At 41.5% G+C, this 21,763-nt stretch overlaps 1 protein-coding gene across 1 annotated transcript; it reads right to left on the bottom strand.

The window, feature by feature from the left end:
* LOC8057467 lies at positions 4,111-8,251 on the bottom strand. The gene is made up of 2 exons (XM_002446558.2): positions 7,919-8,251; positions 4,111-6,567 (listed from the first exon to the last, which is right to left on the bottom strand). The coding sequence occupies exon 2, from the start codon at positions 6,222-6,224 to the stop codon at positions 4,344-4,346; it is 1,881 nt and encodes a 626-aa protein (XP_002446603.1). The 5' UTR covers positions 6,225-6,567; positions 7,919-8,251; the 3' UTR covers positions 4,111-4,343.

The raw sequence follows: 21,763 nt of genomic DNA, 5'->3' as shown, positions 1-21,763 counted from the left end.
AGTGAGGAGAGCATCTATCAGAAAAACAAGAAACTCCGGCAACAATATTACAGAGTTTCTTGTTTTGACTCCGATGTTAGTCTTTACCACTCCTCTGTACCAGTAAACTAGCCCCGTTTAGATCGTTGGTGCTAATAGGCAGTATGTTCAAATTAGCAAGCAAGGAACAAGAGGTAGTGCTAATAGTCCACATTTCACCTCGTCTCTATTAGCATCTTAGGAAGACCTACTTTCTCTTTTCCAAATTACAAGTTGTTTTAACCTTTTTTATATACATAGCCTTATTACGTATTTAGACATAATGTATATCTAGGTGCATAACAAAAACTATATACCTATAAAAACAACCAACTTATAATTTGGAACCAAGGAAATACTTTGCTATTCTACAACTAAAAGATTCAAACAATTCCAAATAAAACTTAAAAAGAACCAGCACCAAGGACTAAACTTTTGATTCATACATTATTCCAACCTTAATAATATAGGCCCCGTTTGACAAGGCCCTACTGCACCAATGGAGACCTTTTTTTTGGGGGGGGGAGGGGGGGACTTTCTAAAAATATGCTCTCATAAAATGCCATATACGACGAGATAAAGCCAGTACAAACCATTATTTTTGGTTTTCTCTCATCCCAAAGCTTTATGAGAGTATATTTTTAGGGGTTTTCATTGGTAGAGCCGTTTCATTTTACGGGCAGAAAACGACTTCTGAAGCAGCTCAAGAAGCCCTGCCAAACGGGGCCATAATAGTCATTTTTTTTAAAAGAATCAAGGAGAAGACCTGCTTGTCATAAGAAGAACCCAGACTAGGGGATACTCTCTCTATCATGTAATATAGTGCATTCTAATGATTTTAAAATAAATTAAGAGAGAACATAAAAGACGCATGTACCCTCGCTCTATTTTTTAATCAGACGCTATCATCAACTTGATTAATGGTGATTTATTGATAAATAGAAAGTATTTAATGTAAAATTAGATTTTGTTCTTAGAATGCATTATATTTGAGGATAAAGTTTAAACGCTAGAATAAACTATATTACAGGATAGAGAGAGCATAACAGAGCAACACAACCCAAAAGAGTGAAAGCAATAGTACTCCCTCCATTCCATAAAAGTTATTCTTAGTTCTTGAGAAGTCAAGCATTTTAACTTTAACTAACTATTTATAAAATTAAAAATACAGTTAGAGAGTAATTTGTTAGACAAATATTTTAAGCCTAATTAATCCATAATTAGATGATAACTGCCCAAAAAATATTACAATACTTGTTAAATTTTAACACCTTCAACCAACCACCCACTTAGTGAATCCTGCCAATTAACACGTCCAGGTCGCCCGGGAATCCTGCCGACACATGCAAAAACGCGTTCCAAAAGGCCAGATCGTGATCTGGACAGAAGCTAACCAAAAATCCAAAACTATTCTCGCAAAAAACAAACCAAAACTACCGATGATATGTCATTTTTTTAAAAAAAAAAGTAGGTGTTTTTGTCCACGAACATGACGAACTTTTTTTTTGCCGGATTACCCGATAACACTACGAGGGTCTAGGTCCTAACACTTTTCAATTTCTCTGTTTGTTTCGCTGAACTTTAGTTTATACTAATAATGTTTATGCTAATTCGTTGCGAGAGAAAAATATGATTGGTTCACTCAAAAATTATAACATGTACTGATAAGTACGTAAACCAACATTGTGCAGTAAGAAAACCTTAGGCAAACTGATGCTAAACAAAAGGAACAAGTCAGATTTTTCCACTCCCATAGTCCCATGCTGGCATCCAGCGTTTCTTTTCTTTCTAGAGATCTGAGATCTAGTCTAGTCATAGTTTATGGCGGCCAATCTCAGACTAGTTGCTCGATCGTAATTTTCTTCACATCATTTGTCACATGGTGGGACTTTGGTTCAGAGATTTACGGTGTGTTTGGATTGCGTCACGGACAGACTCTGAAGGCCCTACCAGCTCGTTTGGATTGAGGAGTGGAGCTAGCGATGTCATCCGGCACCAAACGATTCTGTGTAGGTACGGTTGCAGAACCAAACCACCTGACTACGCAAACCAAAAAAAACATGTGAAGTTTCTGTCAACCAGATGACAACTACACCAGAATCAATCGTACTATCGTAGACCTCTTAAACTCGGATCTGAGGATCTGCCTCTGGTTGACCCATTTTGGTTAACCCATCCATTGAGAACTGAGATCTATAAACCAGCAATTGTAGTTAGCAACGCTGCCAATTTTTGAAATGGGTGGTCTGGTACTCTGATCTTTCAAGCAACAAGATATGTTTTTCGAGTGACGGGCAACATCTCAAAAACTGTTCGGACGAGATATCAGATACACTAATAATTTATGGCCGTTAGTCTCAAGATACTCGTTTAATCATTTCTTGTTGGACTCGCTTTTCAGATCCACTAAATAACTTATGGCCGTTAGTCTCAAGATACTCGTTTAATCCATTCTTTTTTTGACTGGTTTTTCATTCAGATCCACTAATAATGGATGGCCGTTAATCTTGAATATGAGGACCTGTTTAAGATGGTCAGGGATCCTGACTGTGGTAGCTGATCACTGGGTAGAGGATGAACGGACAGTTGATTTCAGGAGATCCTTATCTGTCAGGGATTTTCATAGATGGATTGAGCTCAAAGGTGAGCTTGATTCTGTAGTGTTAGAAGAGGAAAATGCAGACTTGGTTTTTTGGGGGTTAGAGAAGAAAGGGTTCTTTTCTACCAAATCTTTGTATAGGTTTATTACTGATGGTGGGGCAGCTAGCAGAATTGCTGGTTTCCTGTGGAAATGTAGAATACGTTTGAAAATTAAATTTTTCTTTGGCAAACTTTTAACAAGCTGCAATGTGCTCAAAGTCTATGTAAGAGAGTGTGGAAAGGGGGTGGCAAATGTTGCTTATGTGGGAATACTGAATCGGTAACTCATATCTTGTTTGATTGCATTATTGCGAGGATGATCTGGGGGTTTCTCCGTGAGATTTTTAATTGGAATGATTATCCTACTTCATTGAAAAAATTGTCTGAAACTTGGCTTCAGGGCATGGGGCCCCTCCCTGTTAGCTTAACTCTCTTTATCTTTGCAGGTTTCGGTTGGGCCATCTGGAACAATAGAAACAAGATGGCTATTGAGCACAAGTATCCAAAGTTACCTACTGACATATGTTGCGTTATCGTATCTGCAGAAATGGAGTGTCCTCTTCAAGGAAGTTGATCGCCAGCATATCATACAAGTGAAGGATGAAATTCTCCGTTGGATGAGGAACTTCAAGCCTAGCCTAGTTGTAGTGTCAGACGTTTGCGAAATCTAGTCTACATAGGCTTGTGCTTTCTGTTCTCGCTTTTGATTTCCTGAGAAACTGGCTTTCCCGGTCTTGTATCAAAACTTTGCTTTCTTAAAAGCTGAAGTAAAACTCTTGTTAAAAAAAAAGATACTCGTTTAAGCATTGGAAAGCATTTCTTTTTTCACACACTTTTCATTCCATTTCATCGGTTGTATAGATCTGAGGTGGTGTAAAATGTTAATCATGTGCAGCTCCTATGAGTTGCGGAAAAGTTGTTGTGAGTTAGCTATGAAAAAACTGAAGTTTATTTGGTTGAAGACAACTATAAATCCTGCTATCTCTTTATCTTCCTTGAACCAGCTATAAAATGTGATTAAGGTTGCACCTCTTCTTGACCAAATTCAGCAAATTGTGGGAGTTTTTTGTTTAATAAAAGATCCATAACTTAGCCTTTGTGATCAAACAATTCAATCAAAATAAAACATGGAGGTGATGAGCTCTTGCAGAAATAAGGTTCTCCCAATGACATCTGCATTTTGCATTAATCATTATAAAACCATAGTGCCAAAAAAAAAGAACGATTGATCAGAAAAGAAAAAAAAAGGCAGGATTCAGGTACATGGAATTCATCACCAACGCAAAAAAAAAAGGTCCAATAACTTAATAACAATGCACAATTTCAGGTTTCAGAACAGAACAAATATAACCTGGACCGACGTGATGCAAAATTTCAGGTTTCAGAAAATTGGCATCCAACACTTCGCAATGGAAAGTCTAGACGAGTTTCTTAAGAATGCGCACAAACAGATAAGAGCAGCATAATAAGTACACGAATTTATTGCAGTACTGACTACAACTTAACCAACAAGCCAAAAGCGTTCGCATCAATTGCCAGTCACCACTTTACAATGGACTTAACCAGTACATGAAGGTTTGAAATGTTTATCTAGACAAGAAAAGGCACAATAGGAATTCAATAGGCGGAAACACGCCCTGTTTATGTACAAACTGACCAAATCTGCCGATGGAAAAGCACTAGCTTCAAAGCTTTTCAACATCAGCGTTCCTGAAGCTGCCACCGAGTAGTGACAGGAGGCCACCTCCATGGACCCTCCCCTCGGGAACAACATGACCTCCCTCTCTGCCCCCATCTACAGGCTCAGAAGACCAAGGCATCATAGAGCGAGGAACCAGCACCTGCGGAGGAATCATTGATTGGCTCCTCATGGTGCCGTCACAATCCGAAGCGGTACTGACACCAGAGGACGAGTGCTCGTTCGTCATGCTGCTTGCTGCAGTGGCAGATGACACCACAATGCCGCTGAAGAGACCTGGTCCAATCATGCTTCCTACATTCTTCACCACCTCTTGTTCTCGCTGCCTGGCCATCAAGGTACCATGTGCCGCACAGAAGCCACTCTTGCCACGGGAGAACTTTTCACACCCTGTGCTCCAAGTGCACCGTTTTCCTCCACCATGGGCTTTGCAGAATTCCGTGCTCCCCTGGGCGCTCTTGCCGCAGTTGTCAACCTTGCACCGCTTACCACCACCATGCTTCACACAGCAGTCAGTGCGGCCACGAGCACTTTTGGTGCAGCCGGGCACGGAACAGCGCTTCCCACCTCCATGTGCCACACAGTATTCAGTAGCCCCGTGCACACTCTTTGCACAGACACCACCTCCTTCAAACATGCATCGCTTCCCACCACCGTGTGCTTTGCACAGAGGTGTGCTACCCTCTGCGCCTTTGCTGCAACCATCGAAGATGCACCTCTTGCCACCACCATGTCCCTTGCAGTACAATGTGCTGCCCTGTGCCCCCTTGCCACAATCTGGATACTGGCACCGTCGGCCACCGCCATGAGAAATGCACAGTCCAGCCTTCCCCTCGGCACTCCGAATGCAACCTTTAACCGAGCACCTCTTCCCACCACCATGCTTGATGCACCGCCCAGACTTACCCCGGGCAGCTTTAGGACAGCCAGGATGTTCACATCGGCGGCCTCCACCATGAGCAATGCAATAATCTGTTTTTCCTTCTGCACTTTTGGTACAACCAAGCTCCTCACACCGACGACCGCCACCGTGAGCTTTGCAGTACGCAGAGCTGCTCTCGGCACCTTTATGGCATCCAGATTTATGACATCTCTGCCCACCTCCGTGAGCAATACACAACCCTGATGCGCCTCTTGCACCTTTGGAACATCCCTTAAACCTGCATTTCTTAGGATGCCGGGAATGGCTACGTTCTGATGTAGTTGTTGCAGTGACAACATCAGAACTCACACCAAATGAAGACTCGGTCATTGCAGAGGGTTCAGGGCTGAGCTGGAGGTGATGTTGAACATGCTGACTATTGCTGGTGCTGTGCGTGAGGTCTAGAGAATCTGGGGTTTCTACTTGTGTCTCATTGACAGTAGAATTGGCACGGGGAGCAAAGAGTAGGGATGGCATGTAACCACCCATGTTCCTTACAGTAGCAGATGTTGAAGCCTCATCAACGACACCTAAAGAATGGAGTGCTCCATTTGGTGCTTGCAGATATTGAATTGCTTCCCCACCATCCATCTGAAGACCAAGCCTCAGCATCCCGGAATCAGTGAAAGTGGAACTCTGGCCAGACAACCTCTGATCTTGTTTTGAACCAGTGGACGCTGCAGAATAAAAATTCGGTGTTGGACCCAAACCAAGGACTAACCTGCTGCCATCATCTCTCGGTGCTATGTCATTCATTATCTGTGTATTTCCATTAACATGGCTGCAACTAACCATTGCTGGGTTCAGGCCATCCATACAGAGTGTGCTTTGGCCCATGTTCTCCATCGTGGAGCTTGGCGCTGAGCAACCCACTAAAACAAAGGGGTCATTCATCAGAGCCTCTGACAATGGCGGATGGGGAATGTTCACGAAGCCGTTATCCATCACAGTTGAGACGCTATAGCAATGGCAGAAAAGAAGATGAGATAAAACACCAGAGAGCTCAAAGAACAGGGGCCTGATGATATTTCTGCCCAGGCAGCTTAAGGGTTCTTGACAATCTTTCAGACACGGACTGTAGAATAGACGAAATGGAAGAATATCAGCAGGAGTGTAGTACCAAAGCAACCACCACTGACAAACCCTGATGTGTCTGCGCGGTCCATAATTATCTTGTTTCTGTAGAATTTATGATCCAAAACTGCACAACTTCCCTAACACTGAACAATATCTCTGGTGGTTGACATCTTGCATAGGCAGGAGCATCCAAATTCTGTGGTTTCACAATCTTAAAGTTACGAGAGAGAAAAAAAAAAGTGTTAGATAAGATTCAGATATTAAAATATAGTAGGCATGATCGAATTTACTAATTATCAGTAGCAGAATTTGTCAAGTAAAAATGTGGTTGTAATGTTTACAGAGCTAAAGTCAATACAAAGTGACCAACACATGATAGAAGAAATAGTCGAGGACTTTGGAAATAATATTATTTTGAACTGAACCAAAGTAAGCAAAGTCAGAACCCATGAGTAACGATGTTCAACAGATTGATTTTTTTTTGGTACACAAAATCATTTAATGGAGGCAACTAACATGAGTGCAATCTTTCTCGGGCATATCACCAAAGCCCCTTGAGATACCCAGAACAATAATTTGCACAACTGAAATTCTAAGGAGTATAATTTTTTACATAATTTGTTTTGTTTCCTGGCACTTGGTTGCTATTGTTAATAGCCTAATCCAGAAATGAATTTAACCTAGCTCTATCTCCGTGCTCTCTGTCAGGGTTTGATATCATAGAATCAGCACAAGCCATTGTGCCATATGCACATATCACATCTTTCTCAAAAAAAAAAAAAAAAAAAAAAAAAAAAAAAAAAAAAAACAGAGTTGAGGATAGCTAACAAACAACCGAAGCTACCTAGAATTTAGCACACAAAACAAGGTTTTGAATTCTCCATAAGAAACATATAGAACGAGAGAAACCATAAATCCATCAAAACGGAAAGCTAACAGGTTGACTAGTTGTATTCAAATGACTACTTAAACGATGACCACGCTGAAGCTCTTGGGATTTAGGAGCCACTAAAAAGAATCCCCAATAAGATGAACAGCCTGACAACCTTAGGATTTGCTTGCAAAAAAACTCAAGAGATGCTTAGCAGTACAAGGAACTCTTGACAAGAGAGTATATAGCCAGCCAGGAACAAAAGCAGTACAAATAGGGACGTAAAAGGAATTAAAAAAGAAAAGAAAACAGCCGTCCTTTCTCTATGTAAACTTGCTTCAGAGCCCCGTACTGTCCGAATTGCACACCCCAAAAACAGAGGCCGCCTACTCCATCCTAGGGCCCCTAAATCTCGCAGCTATCGTTCTCCGCGCAGAAGTGTAGAACGAGAGGGAACGGACACAACAGATCTAATAGGCGAATAGCGCCACCACCCACCATCGGATAGGGGAGGGGAATTCCCCAACCACATGAGGTAACCCCGAAGAGGGACTCGGCACCTTAATCCGAGAAGAAGCTCTCGTACCCGTAACACCCCGGCGTAGAAGCATGCATGCACATCGTGGCCGAAGGAACGAAAGAGAGAAGGGAGGAGGGACTGGGACGAGAGGAGGCGGGAGTAGAGCATCACCTCGCGCGGGGACGGAGGACGGTCGATCTCGCTGCTGCCTCGCCGGACGACGAGGAGGGCTGGAGGGGGAGGGAGGAGGAAGTCGCTGGGAAGAGAGGCGGAGAGGGAGGCGAGGCGGAGTAGTGTTTTTGTTTCGGTGGACTTGCCGGGCGGCGGCCTGCCTCCTATATTCTGAAATTCTGATGAGCAGAGCAGGGGGACCACGAAGGCTCTCTCTCCCTCCGGCCTCCGCTTGCAGATGATGGAATTGGAATGCAGTGCAGCTGACGAAACGAGGCGAGATTGGTATAGGTAGGGTTCCTTCCTCCAATCCTCTCTTCTCGCTCGGTGCGGGTGGGGTGGGGTGGGACGGCGGAACGGGTGGATGACGACGGGGTTACCTGGCAGGCCTGCTGGCGGCTGGCTCGGCTTCGCGGCATCACTGGCTGGCTTGGCAAGCCAAGCGGCGCCCAGCTGTGAGCCTGTGCCTGCCAGCAAAACAATTTTTTGTTATTATCGCTTTTTGATTTTGACTTGGCTTCATGCTCTGACAATAATTCTAATACAGTACTCCTTGGTCGCACAAATAATTGTATTCCTTTGATTTCTATAGTTTATTTATGTTTGATCGTTCGTATTATTCAAAAATAATAATAAATATTATTTTTTTATGTTTTATTTTATTGTTAGATATATTTTTATAATGATTTATTTATTTCCATAAAAAATTAAATAAGACGAATGGTCAAATATAAATTGTAGCAGTCAAAGAAATGCATTTATTTGTGGGACAGAGGGAGTACCAAACTATATAAAGTAAAGTATTTTTTAATATTGCTCGCCTCGTCCTAGAAAAATACTGCTCCTCCCTTCAACAAATAATTCCAACACAGTACCAACTAAAAAAAATAATAGATCTAGTCAAAGTCAAAATACTTTTAAGTTAGAATAAATTTCTCTATGTTTAGGGCTCTAAATAAATTTACTATACAATATGACCAATCTAATAGTCATAAAATTTTATTTTGTAAAAGAAAGTAGTCAAAATAAAGATTGATTAATTTAGCACTGTAGCTAAAGACATGCTTATTTTGGAAAGAAGGGAGCACTACCCCATCTTGGAAAAGTTTGTAATTATAGTTCCCTTTGGTCAAATTTAAAGAAAATACATTCACAATTGTAGCACTAAATAAGTATACTATTAAAGTACATTTAATAAATAATTCAATGCTACTTAGTATTTGGTAACATCAATTGGGTGGAGGGATGAGGGGGGTCAATAGTGGAAGGGCTTGAGTACTAGAGAAATATGGTTGATTTATGTTTTTTTACATGTATCCTCTCTATTCCAAATTATAAGATGTCTTAGATTTTTTTAGATACATTATTTCTATTATGTGTCTCTCGATACAGTGTGCATCCAAGCGCATAGCAAGAGCTATGTATCTAGAAAAGTTAAAATGTCTTATAATTTGGTATGGAGGGAGTAGCAATGAAAATAGTCAGAGGTTACTATCACAAGGTCCACTCACATGGACTACCCCATCTGTATAATTTGCTCTTGTCAGGCATTTTCGTAGAAGAGTTCTAGTCTTCCAAGATTATAACATGCAATGAAACATAGACAAAATAAATCGCTCTCAATACATAATTTCATTATTTTGTTTTATATGAATATTTAATTTTGTGATTCACTTAGTTGTAAATCGAGCCAAGAGATGAAACTCATATCTTCTCTCTCTTTCTTGAAAATGTTGTGTCATTATCATATCACAAAAATGCTTACTACCTTTGTTCCCAAAAGAATGTCAATCTTAATTTTCAAGGAGTCCATGAGTGTCAAGTTTGACCGAATATATACGAACGTACCAATATTTATAAGACATAATAAGTATCGTTAGATAAATTATGAAATATATTATAATATTTAATCTATTTAGAGATATAAATATTGATAATATTTTTATAAGTCTAGTCAAGTTTAAGAAAGTTTGACTTAATCTAAACCTACGACACCCTTTCAGATAGAGGTAGATGTGCTGACCTATTAAATGTAGGTGCAAATAAAACTCTTATAAAAATACTATTGAGATTGATCTGAGCCAAACTCAGGCCTTGTTTAGTTCACCCAAAAACCAGAAAAAATTCAAGATTCCTCGTCACATCAAATCTTGTGGCACATGCATGAAGCATTAAATATAGATGAAAAAAAACTAATTGCACAGTTTGCCTATAAATCGCGAGACAAATCTTTTAAGGCTAGTTACTCCATAATTTAACAATGTTTGTCAAATAAAAACGAAAATATCATAGTGTCAAGATCCAAAAAAAATCGGATCTAAACAAGGCCTTAAAGTTTAAAAGTAATAAGTGGAAGCAAAATCTGATTTCCACGGATGACACGGTGACGATGAGGTGCTTTAGGTTAAAAATTTACTCACCTCACTCCCTCGGCTCAGGGCCTGTTTAGATCCCAAATCTTTACATCCCAAAATTTTTGGTTGTAAACTTTACATTCAAATAGGTGTTTAGATGCTTTCCAAATTTTTTTAGTCTGCAAGACACATGACACGGGTCCCTAAGCAGGTTTACACAATTTTGAGGCTCCAAGGTCTCAAATTTCAAATCTTTACAGCCAAGTTTTACAAGCCCCTGTTTAGATCCATTCTTCCAAAGAATACTCATTTCTCCAAAAATTTTGGCTGTTTGGCTGCATCTAAAGAGCGCCTCAGTTTGTGAGGTTTATTGACCCGTACTACTGATTTTCATTTTCCAGCGTAAAAATTCTCGAGCTGCAAGTTCCAAATACTCCCTCCGTCCCTAAATACTGCTATTTCTATGAGAAAATTTTGTCCACATACTCGGTCCACTAGCGCATTTAATTTCTCCTCGTAACTTCCGTGGTCCACCAGTCCATTTAATTTCTTCTAAGGAGTAGTACTTTGGCGCATGGTACTCCCTCCGTCCCTAAATACTGCTATTTCTATGAGAAAATTTTGTCCACAAATATTACTATTTCTACTAGCATACTCGGTCCACTAGCGCATTTAATTTCTCCTCGTAACTTCTGTGGTCCACCAGTCCATTTAATTTCTTCTAAGGAGTAGTACTTTGGCGCATGGTAATTGTTTGAGTCTGTTTAGTTGGCATCGAATGCAGCTCGTTGGAACCAGAGAACCATGGCTTAACGTGCATGATTAAATGGTGAAACCCAAATTAATTGAGGGTAAAATAGTCTTTTGTTTGCCACACTAATATGTCTGAAATCTGTTAGAAATAGCAATATTTAGGGACGGAGGGAGTAATTGTTTGAGTCTGTTTAGTTGGCATTAAATGCAGCTCGTTGAAACCAGAGAACCATGGCTTAACGTGCATGATTAAATGGTGAAACTCAAATTAATTGAAGGTAAAATAGTCTAATCTGTCCAAAATCAGGACGGAGGGAGTACCGTCGTTAGGATGCATATCCCGGATACGACAAACTGGCATGCGCAGCCAGAACGGCGGCAGATCTGAGATCTGCGCGAGTTTTCAGGCTGCCTGTGTTTGTCAGTGGGTGCGGCCCCATCCCCACCCATCGCTTTCGCCCAAAAGCGGGGTGTCGGTCTCGGTGGCAGCGCACGGACCACCACCCTCCGCCGTGCGCGACATGCCCAGGCCAAGCTACGGCCCCTCCGGCTCCGGTCCTACTCCTACACAAGTTGATCCCTCGGCGGGGCCCCGACCGACGAGTTGTTGCGTTGCGCGGCTGCCGCAGGACCTCTTCCGTGCGTGCGCTCGAGCCGCGCTCGCGAGACGTGAGCTCGTTTTTGCTTGCCGCACTGCAACGCTGCCCCTGCTGCCCTTCACGGCTCGCGCCAGTCTCCTGCACCGTCCGTTGGGACTTGCCCACTTGGGCGGGCCAGGGTGACACTTGTCGCCGTCCCACGGGATGACGGGCCGCAGCTCCGATTTTTTTTTTTAATGCTGCCACTTCGCGCGCACGAGACGCGGCTCCCTCCCCCTGACCCCTCGGTGGCGATACCCCTTTTGCCCCCGCGCCGTCCCGCCTCCGAGACCGCCAGGTAGGCCCGACAAGCCTTTCGGGCCCAGGCGTCATCCGCGTCGAGTGCGAACCTGACGGTGCGTACTATTGTTTTCGAGGTGGCCAGCGGCCTCGGCTGTCCCGGGGGACGGACCCCACGCGCCCGACGACGCTCGGCCTCTACGAGGACAACACGTGGCGCGCCTCCATTCGTTGGCCGGTGGGCTGCGCGCGCAGGGACCGGCGCTTTGGCCTCGAGTGGATCGGTGGGAGCGAGACCGTGACAGTCTGCGTCTGGTGGCTGCGGTGCGGCAGGCAAGGTGACGTCGGCGGCGGTTGGGCGGGCGTGTGGCCGTGTGGCGCGGCAGCTTGCTGGCGCGAGCCACCACGGACGGGGCCGCCGGCCGCGCACGCGGACGCAGCTCAGAACCACACAGCCGGACGGGGGCTTATTGCAAGTTGCCCAACACCGTGGAGCCGCGGAGTTAGGTGGTACAGTACGCTAGCAGGAGCACGACGTTGATGTTTTTTCTTTGTAGTTTTGCCAAAGCGAATTCGTGTTGGTAACTCCTGACAGCAATTAGTTTTTGTTTTTATTTTATTTAATACTCTATATGTATGTAACGTAAAATTTGATGTGACGAGAAATCTTAAAAAAATTTAGTTTCTGGCGACCACTGGAACGAAGCCGAATGAATTTGTTGAAACGGAGGATGGAGATGAGAGGGGGGTCAGTAGCCTTGTGCGAGAGCCAATCGCACTGCGTTTTTTTGGTCCCTTGTGTCGACGATACGTTTTGGTTCTCGAGATAACATAACACATGCTTGCGTCTCGGATGAGAACTCTACACTATGCAAGTGAGGAAACCTCTGATCAACAACGTGCCCGTGCCTTGTCAGTTGTCACCCACTTCAACACTATCGCTAATAGTGTGCACTGTTGGCTAAGAAGTACTCTCTCCGTTCCAAAATAAGTGTCGTTTTCGCTTCCCAAGAAATAACTTTGATTAAATATATAGTAAAAAATATTAATATTTATAATGCATAATTAATATCATTGGAAAGATCTTTAAGTCTAGTTTTTAACAAATTTATTTAGAGATATAAATATTGCACGTATTTTCTACAAATCGAGTCAAACTTGTGGCACGAAAACCTAAAACGACACTCTTTTTGGGACGGAGGGAGTACTCCTAGAAGTAGCAGCAAGAGCACAGGTTTTATACTCTTTTAGGCCTCCTTGGAAAGGGAGGAAAGACAAAAGAATTGCTCATACGAATTTTAAAGGAAACTTTCCTTCCCCCCCCCCCCCCTTCCACAAGAAAAGTATACCAAAAAAGAACAATCCACCTTGACATGATGCAAAAAATCCTATGCACAAAAACCAGGCAAACAATGGGTTGATGAGAGCAGATTATGTCATTCAAGGGAGTGGAATATAATAATTAGGTTGATTAAGAAAGCAAGTTCTTTTTTGCTCCTAAAGTTCCTTTTAAGATTCTCGTCGCCCATCGAAACACCTTAATATGGAAAATTCCTATATTTTCTATTATTACTTTGTCTTGCACTTTTATTCCTATCCTATTTCTGTATTTCTTTCCCTTTTTTCTGTGTTTTATCATTCCTGCATTCCAAAGGATGCCTTAAAAAAAATCTGGCATCTAGGGTGCCATGTGCCAACATCACAAAACAAAGATGAATAGTTGCTAATGCCCTCTTTTCTCAATGAAGGTGAGACGTGAGATATATTTTTTCGAGTGAAATACATGCTTTGTGATCTCTATTTTTTTCATATTTTCAATTGGTTCTATGAACTCTCAAAGTGATTATATGTGTTCTTCAACTTGGCCACTTTTCAAGTAGTTCATTCGAAGTATAAATTCAGGCCCATGTAGATCCACTGATTAGAATGAACAGAAGTTGAAGAATCTAGATACTCACTTTTGAGAGTTCTTAGCCCTAGATGAGAATGTAGAAAAAGTTTAAGGACCTACAATGCGTTTTACTCTTTTTTATAAGGACCCAAATATATATACACAAAGCTTTGAAGCTAGATTGGAAATTTATTTCCGAATTACGACGCATAGCGTCTTAGCTACAAGGACAGAATCAAAACAGAAACTCACATAGAGATGCTCATAAACAGGGATACAACACGACTAAGAAGCTGAAATCAACATATCTACATCTGCAGACACATGTAATGCCTTTTTTCAAGGACGCTCGGCTAAAGTAGAGAAAAGTGGTAACGATGTGGTTCTCATTCATGTAATCCGATAATATAGTCATCATTCTCCTTTATTACTTGACCGGTATATGTCTTTGAGGAATTATAATCTTAGCCCATGGACATATTGTTGGCTCACCTGGCACGAGAAAATGACTTCACATCCACCGGTGTGAAATATGAACCAAGTTCGACGAATTTTGGAGGTCAACACGTACTTAAAGTGTTTTACCACTTCCATTTCCATATAATAGAGCGACCAATAAATAATATTGTGCTTTGTTTATATGAGGTTGGTACGTGGGTACTGCACGTACGGAGCTTATAAAGGAGCTGTATGTTTGAATTTATCTGCCGCATCTGCTAGCATTCAACAATGTTTTTTTTCCTTTTATAATAAATCAGCGACTAATATTTTCAACCATGATTTATCAGTCAAGTGAACAGTCTTGTAAAAAATGATTCCTTTACTGTTAGATCGAACTATAGATTTCTTGTCAGTATTAAAGTTAGGCTTACACAAAAAAAAATGACAGATGAAAATACCACTTAAAATAAAAATGTTGATGCAGTTCTTCAAGAAAGGAGTACTTGCGAGAGTAACTTTTGTTGTTTCTGTACCAATCTAGAAACCATCCCACATCTACTTTTCGAGCACTCTCATTTGCTACTTTTCTTTTTCGCATGTTGTTTTTGGAATAATGTCACCTCCTACGAATGTAAATGATATATGTTCAACCATTAGTAGTAATAAAGTACTCAATCCATCCTTAATTTATAAGACGTTTGACTTTTTTGACACCAAATTTGACTATTCGTCTTATTCAAAAATTTGTGTAAAATTTTAATTTTTTTGTCGTGGCTTAGTTTATTAATAAAAGTTCTACGAGAATGACTTAAATTTAACTCTTTTTACATATTTTTTTGAATAAAATGAGTGGTCAAATTTAAGATAAAAAAAAGTTAAACGTCTTATAGTTTTGGAATAGAGGGAGTAGTAGTGTAGTTCTGAATAACGCGGTGCCACCAAACACTAGTAGAAAAAAGGGAAGCGGCAAATAGTAGGCCTGAGGCTGAGAGCCTGAGACCTAAGAACCTCCGCGATCCACACCAAAACCGCGTCAGCGTCGCCGCGCACATCCTGCAGCGTTCAGATCAGAGAACATTATTAAGCAAATCAGATACTCCTACTCTTCTGTTCAGCTGCAAAATCAGGCCAATCGTTTTGCCGGACGGCCTTATTCCGCGACAAATTATTAGCTCGCCGAGATCCCACCAGACCAGAGAGCACCGGTGCAGCAAGCAAAGCTCCTCCTACCACCACGACGAATCAACCAATCTTCGCAGCCAATGGCGTCAGGTCAAACTTGTTTAAGTGGGGCCCCAAGAGATAAAACTAGCGGCCTACCGTGGACTAGAATCCTGGCTCCAGAAGGAAACGAGGGAAAAGAAATGGGAGGAGGAGAATCCTGGGCTGGCTCGTAACTCCCAATGATTGGTGCGTCCTGCTCCTGTATTGCCACCTAAAAATTTAAAAATTTTCAAGATTTCCCGTCACATCGAATTTTTAAACGCATGTATAGAGTATTAAATATAGACGAAAATAAAAACTAATTACACAGTTTGATCGAAATTTACGAGACGAATCTTTTAAGCCTAGTTAGTTCATGATTGGACAATAATTACCACAAACAAACGAAAGTATTATAGTGTCACAAAATTTTTCACATGGAGAACTAAACACGGCCCTTGATTGCTTGCTAGCGGGCTCGTCAGTGATGTCGTCACTCGTCAGCTCTGCATCTGCCATGCCACCACCTGAAAAGATGCCTTAGGGTCTGTTTAAATTAGGAACGAAAATTTTTAGAGTGTCACATCGGATGTGTCGGAAGGATGTCGGGAGGAGTTTTTAGAAACTAATAAAAAAACAAATTACATAGCTCGTCAGGAAACTGCAAGACAAATTTATTAAGCATAATTAATCTGTCATTAGCATATGTGGGTTACTGTAGCACTTAAGGCTAATCATAGAGTAACTAGGCTTAAAAGATTCGTCTCGCGATTCTTAACTAAACTGTGTAATTAGTTTATTTTTTTATCTACATTTAATGTTCCATACATGTCTTCAAAGATTCGATGGGATGGATGAAAAAATTTTGGGTAGGGAACTAAACAGGGGCGATGGACGGCGGAATGGATCAGGCACTCCCAATGCAAGATTTTATTATAGAGTCTAAGACAATTAATTACATATTATTTATGGTATTTTACTGATGTGGCACCGTATTTATTGAAGAAAGAGATAGAAAAAATAAGACACCAAATCTTATTTAGACTCCAAATCCACATTGTTCGAGTTAATAGATAACTTTAGACTACATGATAGAGTCCTCAATGGAATCGTGATGAAATGTACGTACGCTCGTCAGCAACCGAGCGTATTTATGTACGTATTTAGAGATAGTACTTCGTACAAATATCACTCGTCAGCGAATTGGGCATAGGCTGAGCAAGCTTGAAGCTTCCTGTCCTGTTCCATTTTATTTCTTTTTATTTGTTACTATTAGGAAATCCTGTTCCACTGGTTAATGGATCAATGGAAGCATATAACGCAACTTAGAAACACACAGGGTCGCATGGGTTCAGAATTTCTAGTTGGGCCTGAACTAGGCCTAAAACAGCTCCTCCAAACGTATCTGTTTCTTACCCGGGCCGGCGGCCGTTATCAGGCCTGGCGTCATCATGGTCCTGAAATTAATCAAATTAATTACCCTCACGTCTTTTTCGTGTCAGCGAAGTACGTATACTGCTACCCGCTCAACTCAACGCAAGCAACTGCGCATTTAGTGATGCTAAGCATTAACAAGGGTATGGGAATTATGAGTGGAAGCTGATAGACAGAATTATGATACAAATTTATTTTATAGCGCTAATATTCTATTAGGTTTCTGTAGCGAATTAAGAGCGTATTTCAAGAGAGAATCGATATCCTATACTTGGTATATATGCTTCATAGTGCAATATTTATCACAAGTCATGATGAACAGTGATGATATTCATTTTACATATAAAAGCATACGGAGTACTCCCTATTTAATTACCGCCCTTCCAGTTGGTTGAAGTTTACTCTAAACTCATATTCTCTATGCAACCAAAACTCCCACTCCCGGCCCACCAAACAAATAAAGATGTCTAAGCCCCTCTTTCCTTCCACTAACTACCACAACCAAAATGACCTACAAGTCTAGTACAAGTATTTCCTGGGTAAAAAGGAAGACAGACATTATTGCTAAATGGGTCAAACATACTAATAAAAACATATAACGGCTTGTTTTTATTGAAGGATTTTCATAGGAATTTCAAATAATACAATTCCTATGTTTTGCTTAACTACATCTGATGGTGTTTTGAATGAAGGTTTCCTTTCCTATATAAAATAGAAGAAATAAAATATCCACTTCACGCTCTTGGAAAGTTTACCTACATCTGAATGGAGGGACGAACAAGTCCTTATTCACTAGAATGGAGGAGCCAACATCTACTTATATTCATGTGTTCCAAACACACATTCCTATAAGTTTTTCTGTGTTTTCTAATCATTCGTTTTCACTGTTTTTTCTTCTTTACTCTATTTTGCATTCCGTTCCAAACAAGCTTATTTTTTAAGGCCAAAATTTTGTGTAAAGTACACGTACATGCAAACAGCAGGGCCTGCAGGGCACCAGTTCCTATGACTTTGCAAGCTTCAACTTCTTACCGGTATCCACGACCAGTGGTTACCATAGAACCTAGAGTTGCCACCAAATTTTGACTCCCTGTCACAATCCTTTCAACCAAAACAAAATTAATTTATCACTCTCATAGTTACATTAAAAGCGTTGCACTTTCACAATGCATGGCTAAAAAGATGTTGGGGAAGGCAAGTCAACTCGTGACAACCGATAAAACTTTAGTTAGAAAGTGAAGTGTGAGGTCGAATAAGTTTTAGGGAAAATTCCAATAGACATGACTATGGTGATTAGAGTAAAATATCCCAATGGAGACAGTTAGAGTAACATCATGGATCCAACATTAAGATCCAAGATGGAAGGAGAAAGCCTTGGTGGTGATCTTGACCAACTAACCCTCTAGCATAACTCCATGCAATTTGAACAGGAGACATGCACGTGTGGTAGAACCACGCATAGTTGGTGTTGCCCTTGCGATGTGACATGTGAGCATGCGAGTTGTTTGTTGGTATTGTAGGTGGGATTGGGAAGCACATGACACACATAAGAGGACGTGAGCGGGTGGTCGTAGGGTGTGCCACGTGCAAGGGACACCTTGAGGTGCAAAAAGGAGTCGTTGGTTCTGACAAATTTGCTAATACTATGGGAAGAGAGTGATAGTTGTGTGAAACGGAAATAGGGGAAGTTTGGTGAAGCCCGCTATATATACGAGCCCCTATGGTGCCCATCCAATCGATGCCATTCGGGAGTATAGTTGATTTTCAAGCTAGCCATAGATCTAAATTGATTTAGCTTGAGATAAACTCTAATTTGTATAGAACATAGGCATCATCGATCGATCGGGATCAATGGTCTCGAGCTTCATCCAACGTTACTTCCCTTTGTAATGGAACACATCTCAAACTTCATTCTTTTATGCTTACTTTTCTATTGCCTAGAGCATACAATAGATTCTCTTCGACATGACTTTGCTACATGCCAACCGGGTTACAATTCAGGCGAGGTTACATTAAAAGAGTTGCACTTCACAATGCATGCCCTAAGAAGATGTTTGGGAAGGCAAGTCAACTCATGACAACCGACAAAACTTTAGTTGGAAAGTAAAGTGTGAGGTCAAATAAGTTACGGGGAAAATGCCAATAGATATGATTATGGTGGTTAAAGTAAAATATTTCAGCTTAGCTAGTTAGAGTAATATCATGGATCCAACATTAAGATCCAAGATGGAAGGAGAAAAGCAGTTGGAAGAGATAATGGCAAGCCCAACACGATAGCCTTGGTGGTGGTCTTGACCAACTAGCCTCACACTCTCCGTGATAGGAAGCGGTCTTTGAACAAAAATCAAATGAAGTATGCTATATGTTGAAATTCTAGCTAGATGAAAAGGGTATGTCAGGGTTTTTTTTCAGCCTCGCATGCACTCCAGTCAGACCTTGTTTAATTCTCAAAAAAATTTTGAAAAAATTTTCAGACGTCACATCGAATCTTACGGAACATGCATGAAACATTAAATATAGATAAAAATAATAACTAATTGTATAGTTTATTTGTAATTTAAGAGACAAATCTTTTGAGCTTAGTTAGTATATGATTAGATAATATTTGTCAAATACAAATAAAAGTGGTACTTATTTTGCAAAAAAAAAATTAGAGTAAACAAGGCCTCAATCCAGTTTCATGAAAAGCTAACTGTGGATGTAGACCGCGTGGTCCAGCATCTTGACCGAAATCCGAGCTGGCGCCTCGCTGGGCCCCGCAATCATTGGAACAAAAATCGTGGCTCTCCGCGCGCTTGGAGCAAGAAAAATCCCTGCGTCATCACTCCGCCAACCGGAACGGCAAGCACCCCGCCTCGACCTCGACGCTTTGCGTGACGCCTCCCCATTGGGCGGGGCCCTGACAGGACGGAGCGCGCGGGTGGGCCTGCCGGCCTGTGGCTGCAGCCTCTGCAGGCGGCCGTACGGGATTACGGGTGTTGGGGTTGCACCGGACCCCCGTCACGACCGAGGGGACGGGACGGTTCTTTGACCACACCAGGACTTCTGACTGGTGGGTCCGAGCCTCCGAGGGCAGTGCAGTACGAGTTCCATGGACCTGCCGTACCGGCGTACAGCGTACTGCTGCTCCTCCGGGTCGTATGGGAACGGTACGCCTTGTTTCCGGAAATAACGTACTGTACGTTTCTTGTCTGTGCGTAGGCAGAAAAACAAGGGCAGTGATGTAAAGTAGTACCAGTATTGCTGCTAAAATGCAAGTATGCAAGTACTGGAGTAGCATTCAAGCTGTACATTAAAATACTGCCAAAAACGATAAGCTGGACGGTTGGAGTAGAACGGAAACTGCTAATGTTTTTTTTTCTTTTTGGCCCGGAGATAAACCTCATTTTGCATAAGAGTCCCCAGAAATGTAAGCACATGATCTTTGAAAAACAAGATATACAAGGGCCATGAAGGAAAAGAAAGTACTTCTAAAACATGTATGGGAATTTAGCGCGAGGATTCGATTTATCAAAACCAAAAACAGTTGGCTAGTGATGTCTTGGAAATTTAAAATCCAGTAGGCCTCTAGGTAGTGTTCTTTTGAGGATGGAAAGGAAACATGGTTAATTGACTCATAACGGTGCAATATGGCAAAGTTTGAGGGCGAATCTATATTGTTTGTTGTGGATGGCACCCAGCTCAAACCAAAACTTTTATATTTTTATGATACTATATTACCATTGGCATCCCATATAGTGTTGAGTCCCCTATTTTGCTCTAACTCCACCTCAGAGCAAAGTCCCATTCACAAAAGTGTTCATAGAAGGCTCGAGATAAAATACTAGTGTAGTTGGTAACCGTGGTTCTATATGAATGCGTTTGCTACATGATATGTTCTTATCCGATAACCGGAATTTTGTGAGAACTTCATTTCACACTGTGCTAAATCTGCACGGCGGTACACTTGTACCCACGTGTGTATGAATGCGTCGTGACGCGATATGCTCTCGACCAATAACCGAAGTTTCTAGTAAGAACCTCATTCACACGATCGTTAAATCTGCACAATGATAGAGTTTGTACCCCGTGCAGATGAATGTGTCTAAAATATAGTTTGTTTTGGTTTACATTCACATCTGGTAACTTGTGGTTCTCATTGAATGCGATGCCACATAGTATGTTCTCAAACCGATAACCGAGGTTCTGTGAGAACCTCATCCACGTGGTGCTAAACCTGCACGATGATACAATTTGCACTCGTGCGCGGATCATTGTGTGTTAAAACATGCTTTGTTTCGGCTCTTCCAAATGAGGTACCGACCAGAAACAAGACGTTTGAGGCAAAATTGATTCAAACTCCATGGACAACAAACCATACCCAAAGATATATCAAAAACCATACAACTCATTGTTCATCGTGGAGTAGTAGATTGTAGAGGAAAGAAAATGGACTATGTGATGATCGCACCTTTGTCACTTTTCCCCTTAGAAAAGGGGAAATGATAGAAAGGAAAAAGAGAAAACGCATTTCCTGGATAAGCCCTTGAGGAAAAGGCCTTGTTTACTTCCAAAAAGTTTTGCAAAATAGCAATAGTAGCGCTTTCGTTTGTATTTGACAAATATTGTCCAATTATAGACTAACTAGGCTCAAAAGATTCGTCTTGTCAATTCCGACCAAACTGTGCAATTAATTTTTATTTTCATCTATATTTAATACTTCATGCATACGTCTAAAGATTCGATGTGACAGAAAATCTGAAAAATTTTGCAAAATTTTTGGGTAACTAAACAAGGCCCAAGCTTTCTCGATTAACTTACAAGTGATGAATGAGTGATCTGGGGACGAGTGTACGAGGACCGCGTCCACGAAATCCCCAACACGGCATCACGCCCACGTCAGCGCTTGTGC

Source organism: Sorghum bicolor, chromosome 6, assembly GCF_000003195.3.
Source record: "Sorghum bicolor cultivar BTx623 chromosome 6, Sorghum_bicolor_NCBIv3, whole genome shotgun sequence".
In the NCBI taxonomy this organism is placed as follows: Eukaryota; Viridiplantae; Streptophyta; class Magnoliopsida; order Poales; family Poaceae; genus Sorghum; species Sorghum bicolor.
The sequence above is the reverse complement of the archived record's forward strand: the minus strand, read 5'-3'. Positions and strand labels throughout refer to the sequence as shown.

Excerpts from the sequence above, each read along its gene's own strand:
- LOC8057467 (XM_002446558.2), bottom strand. The coding sequence starts at position 6,224 with ATGGATAACGGCTTCGTGAACATTCCCCATCCGCCATTGTCAGAGGCT.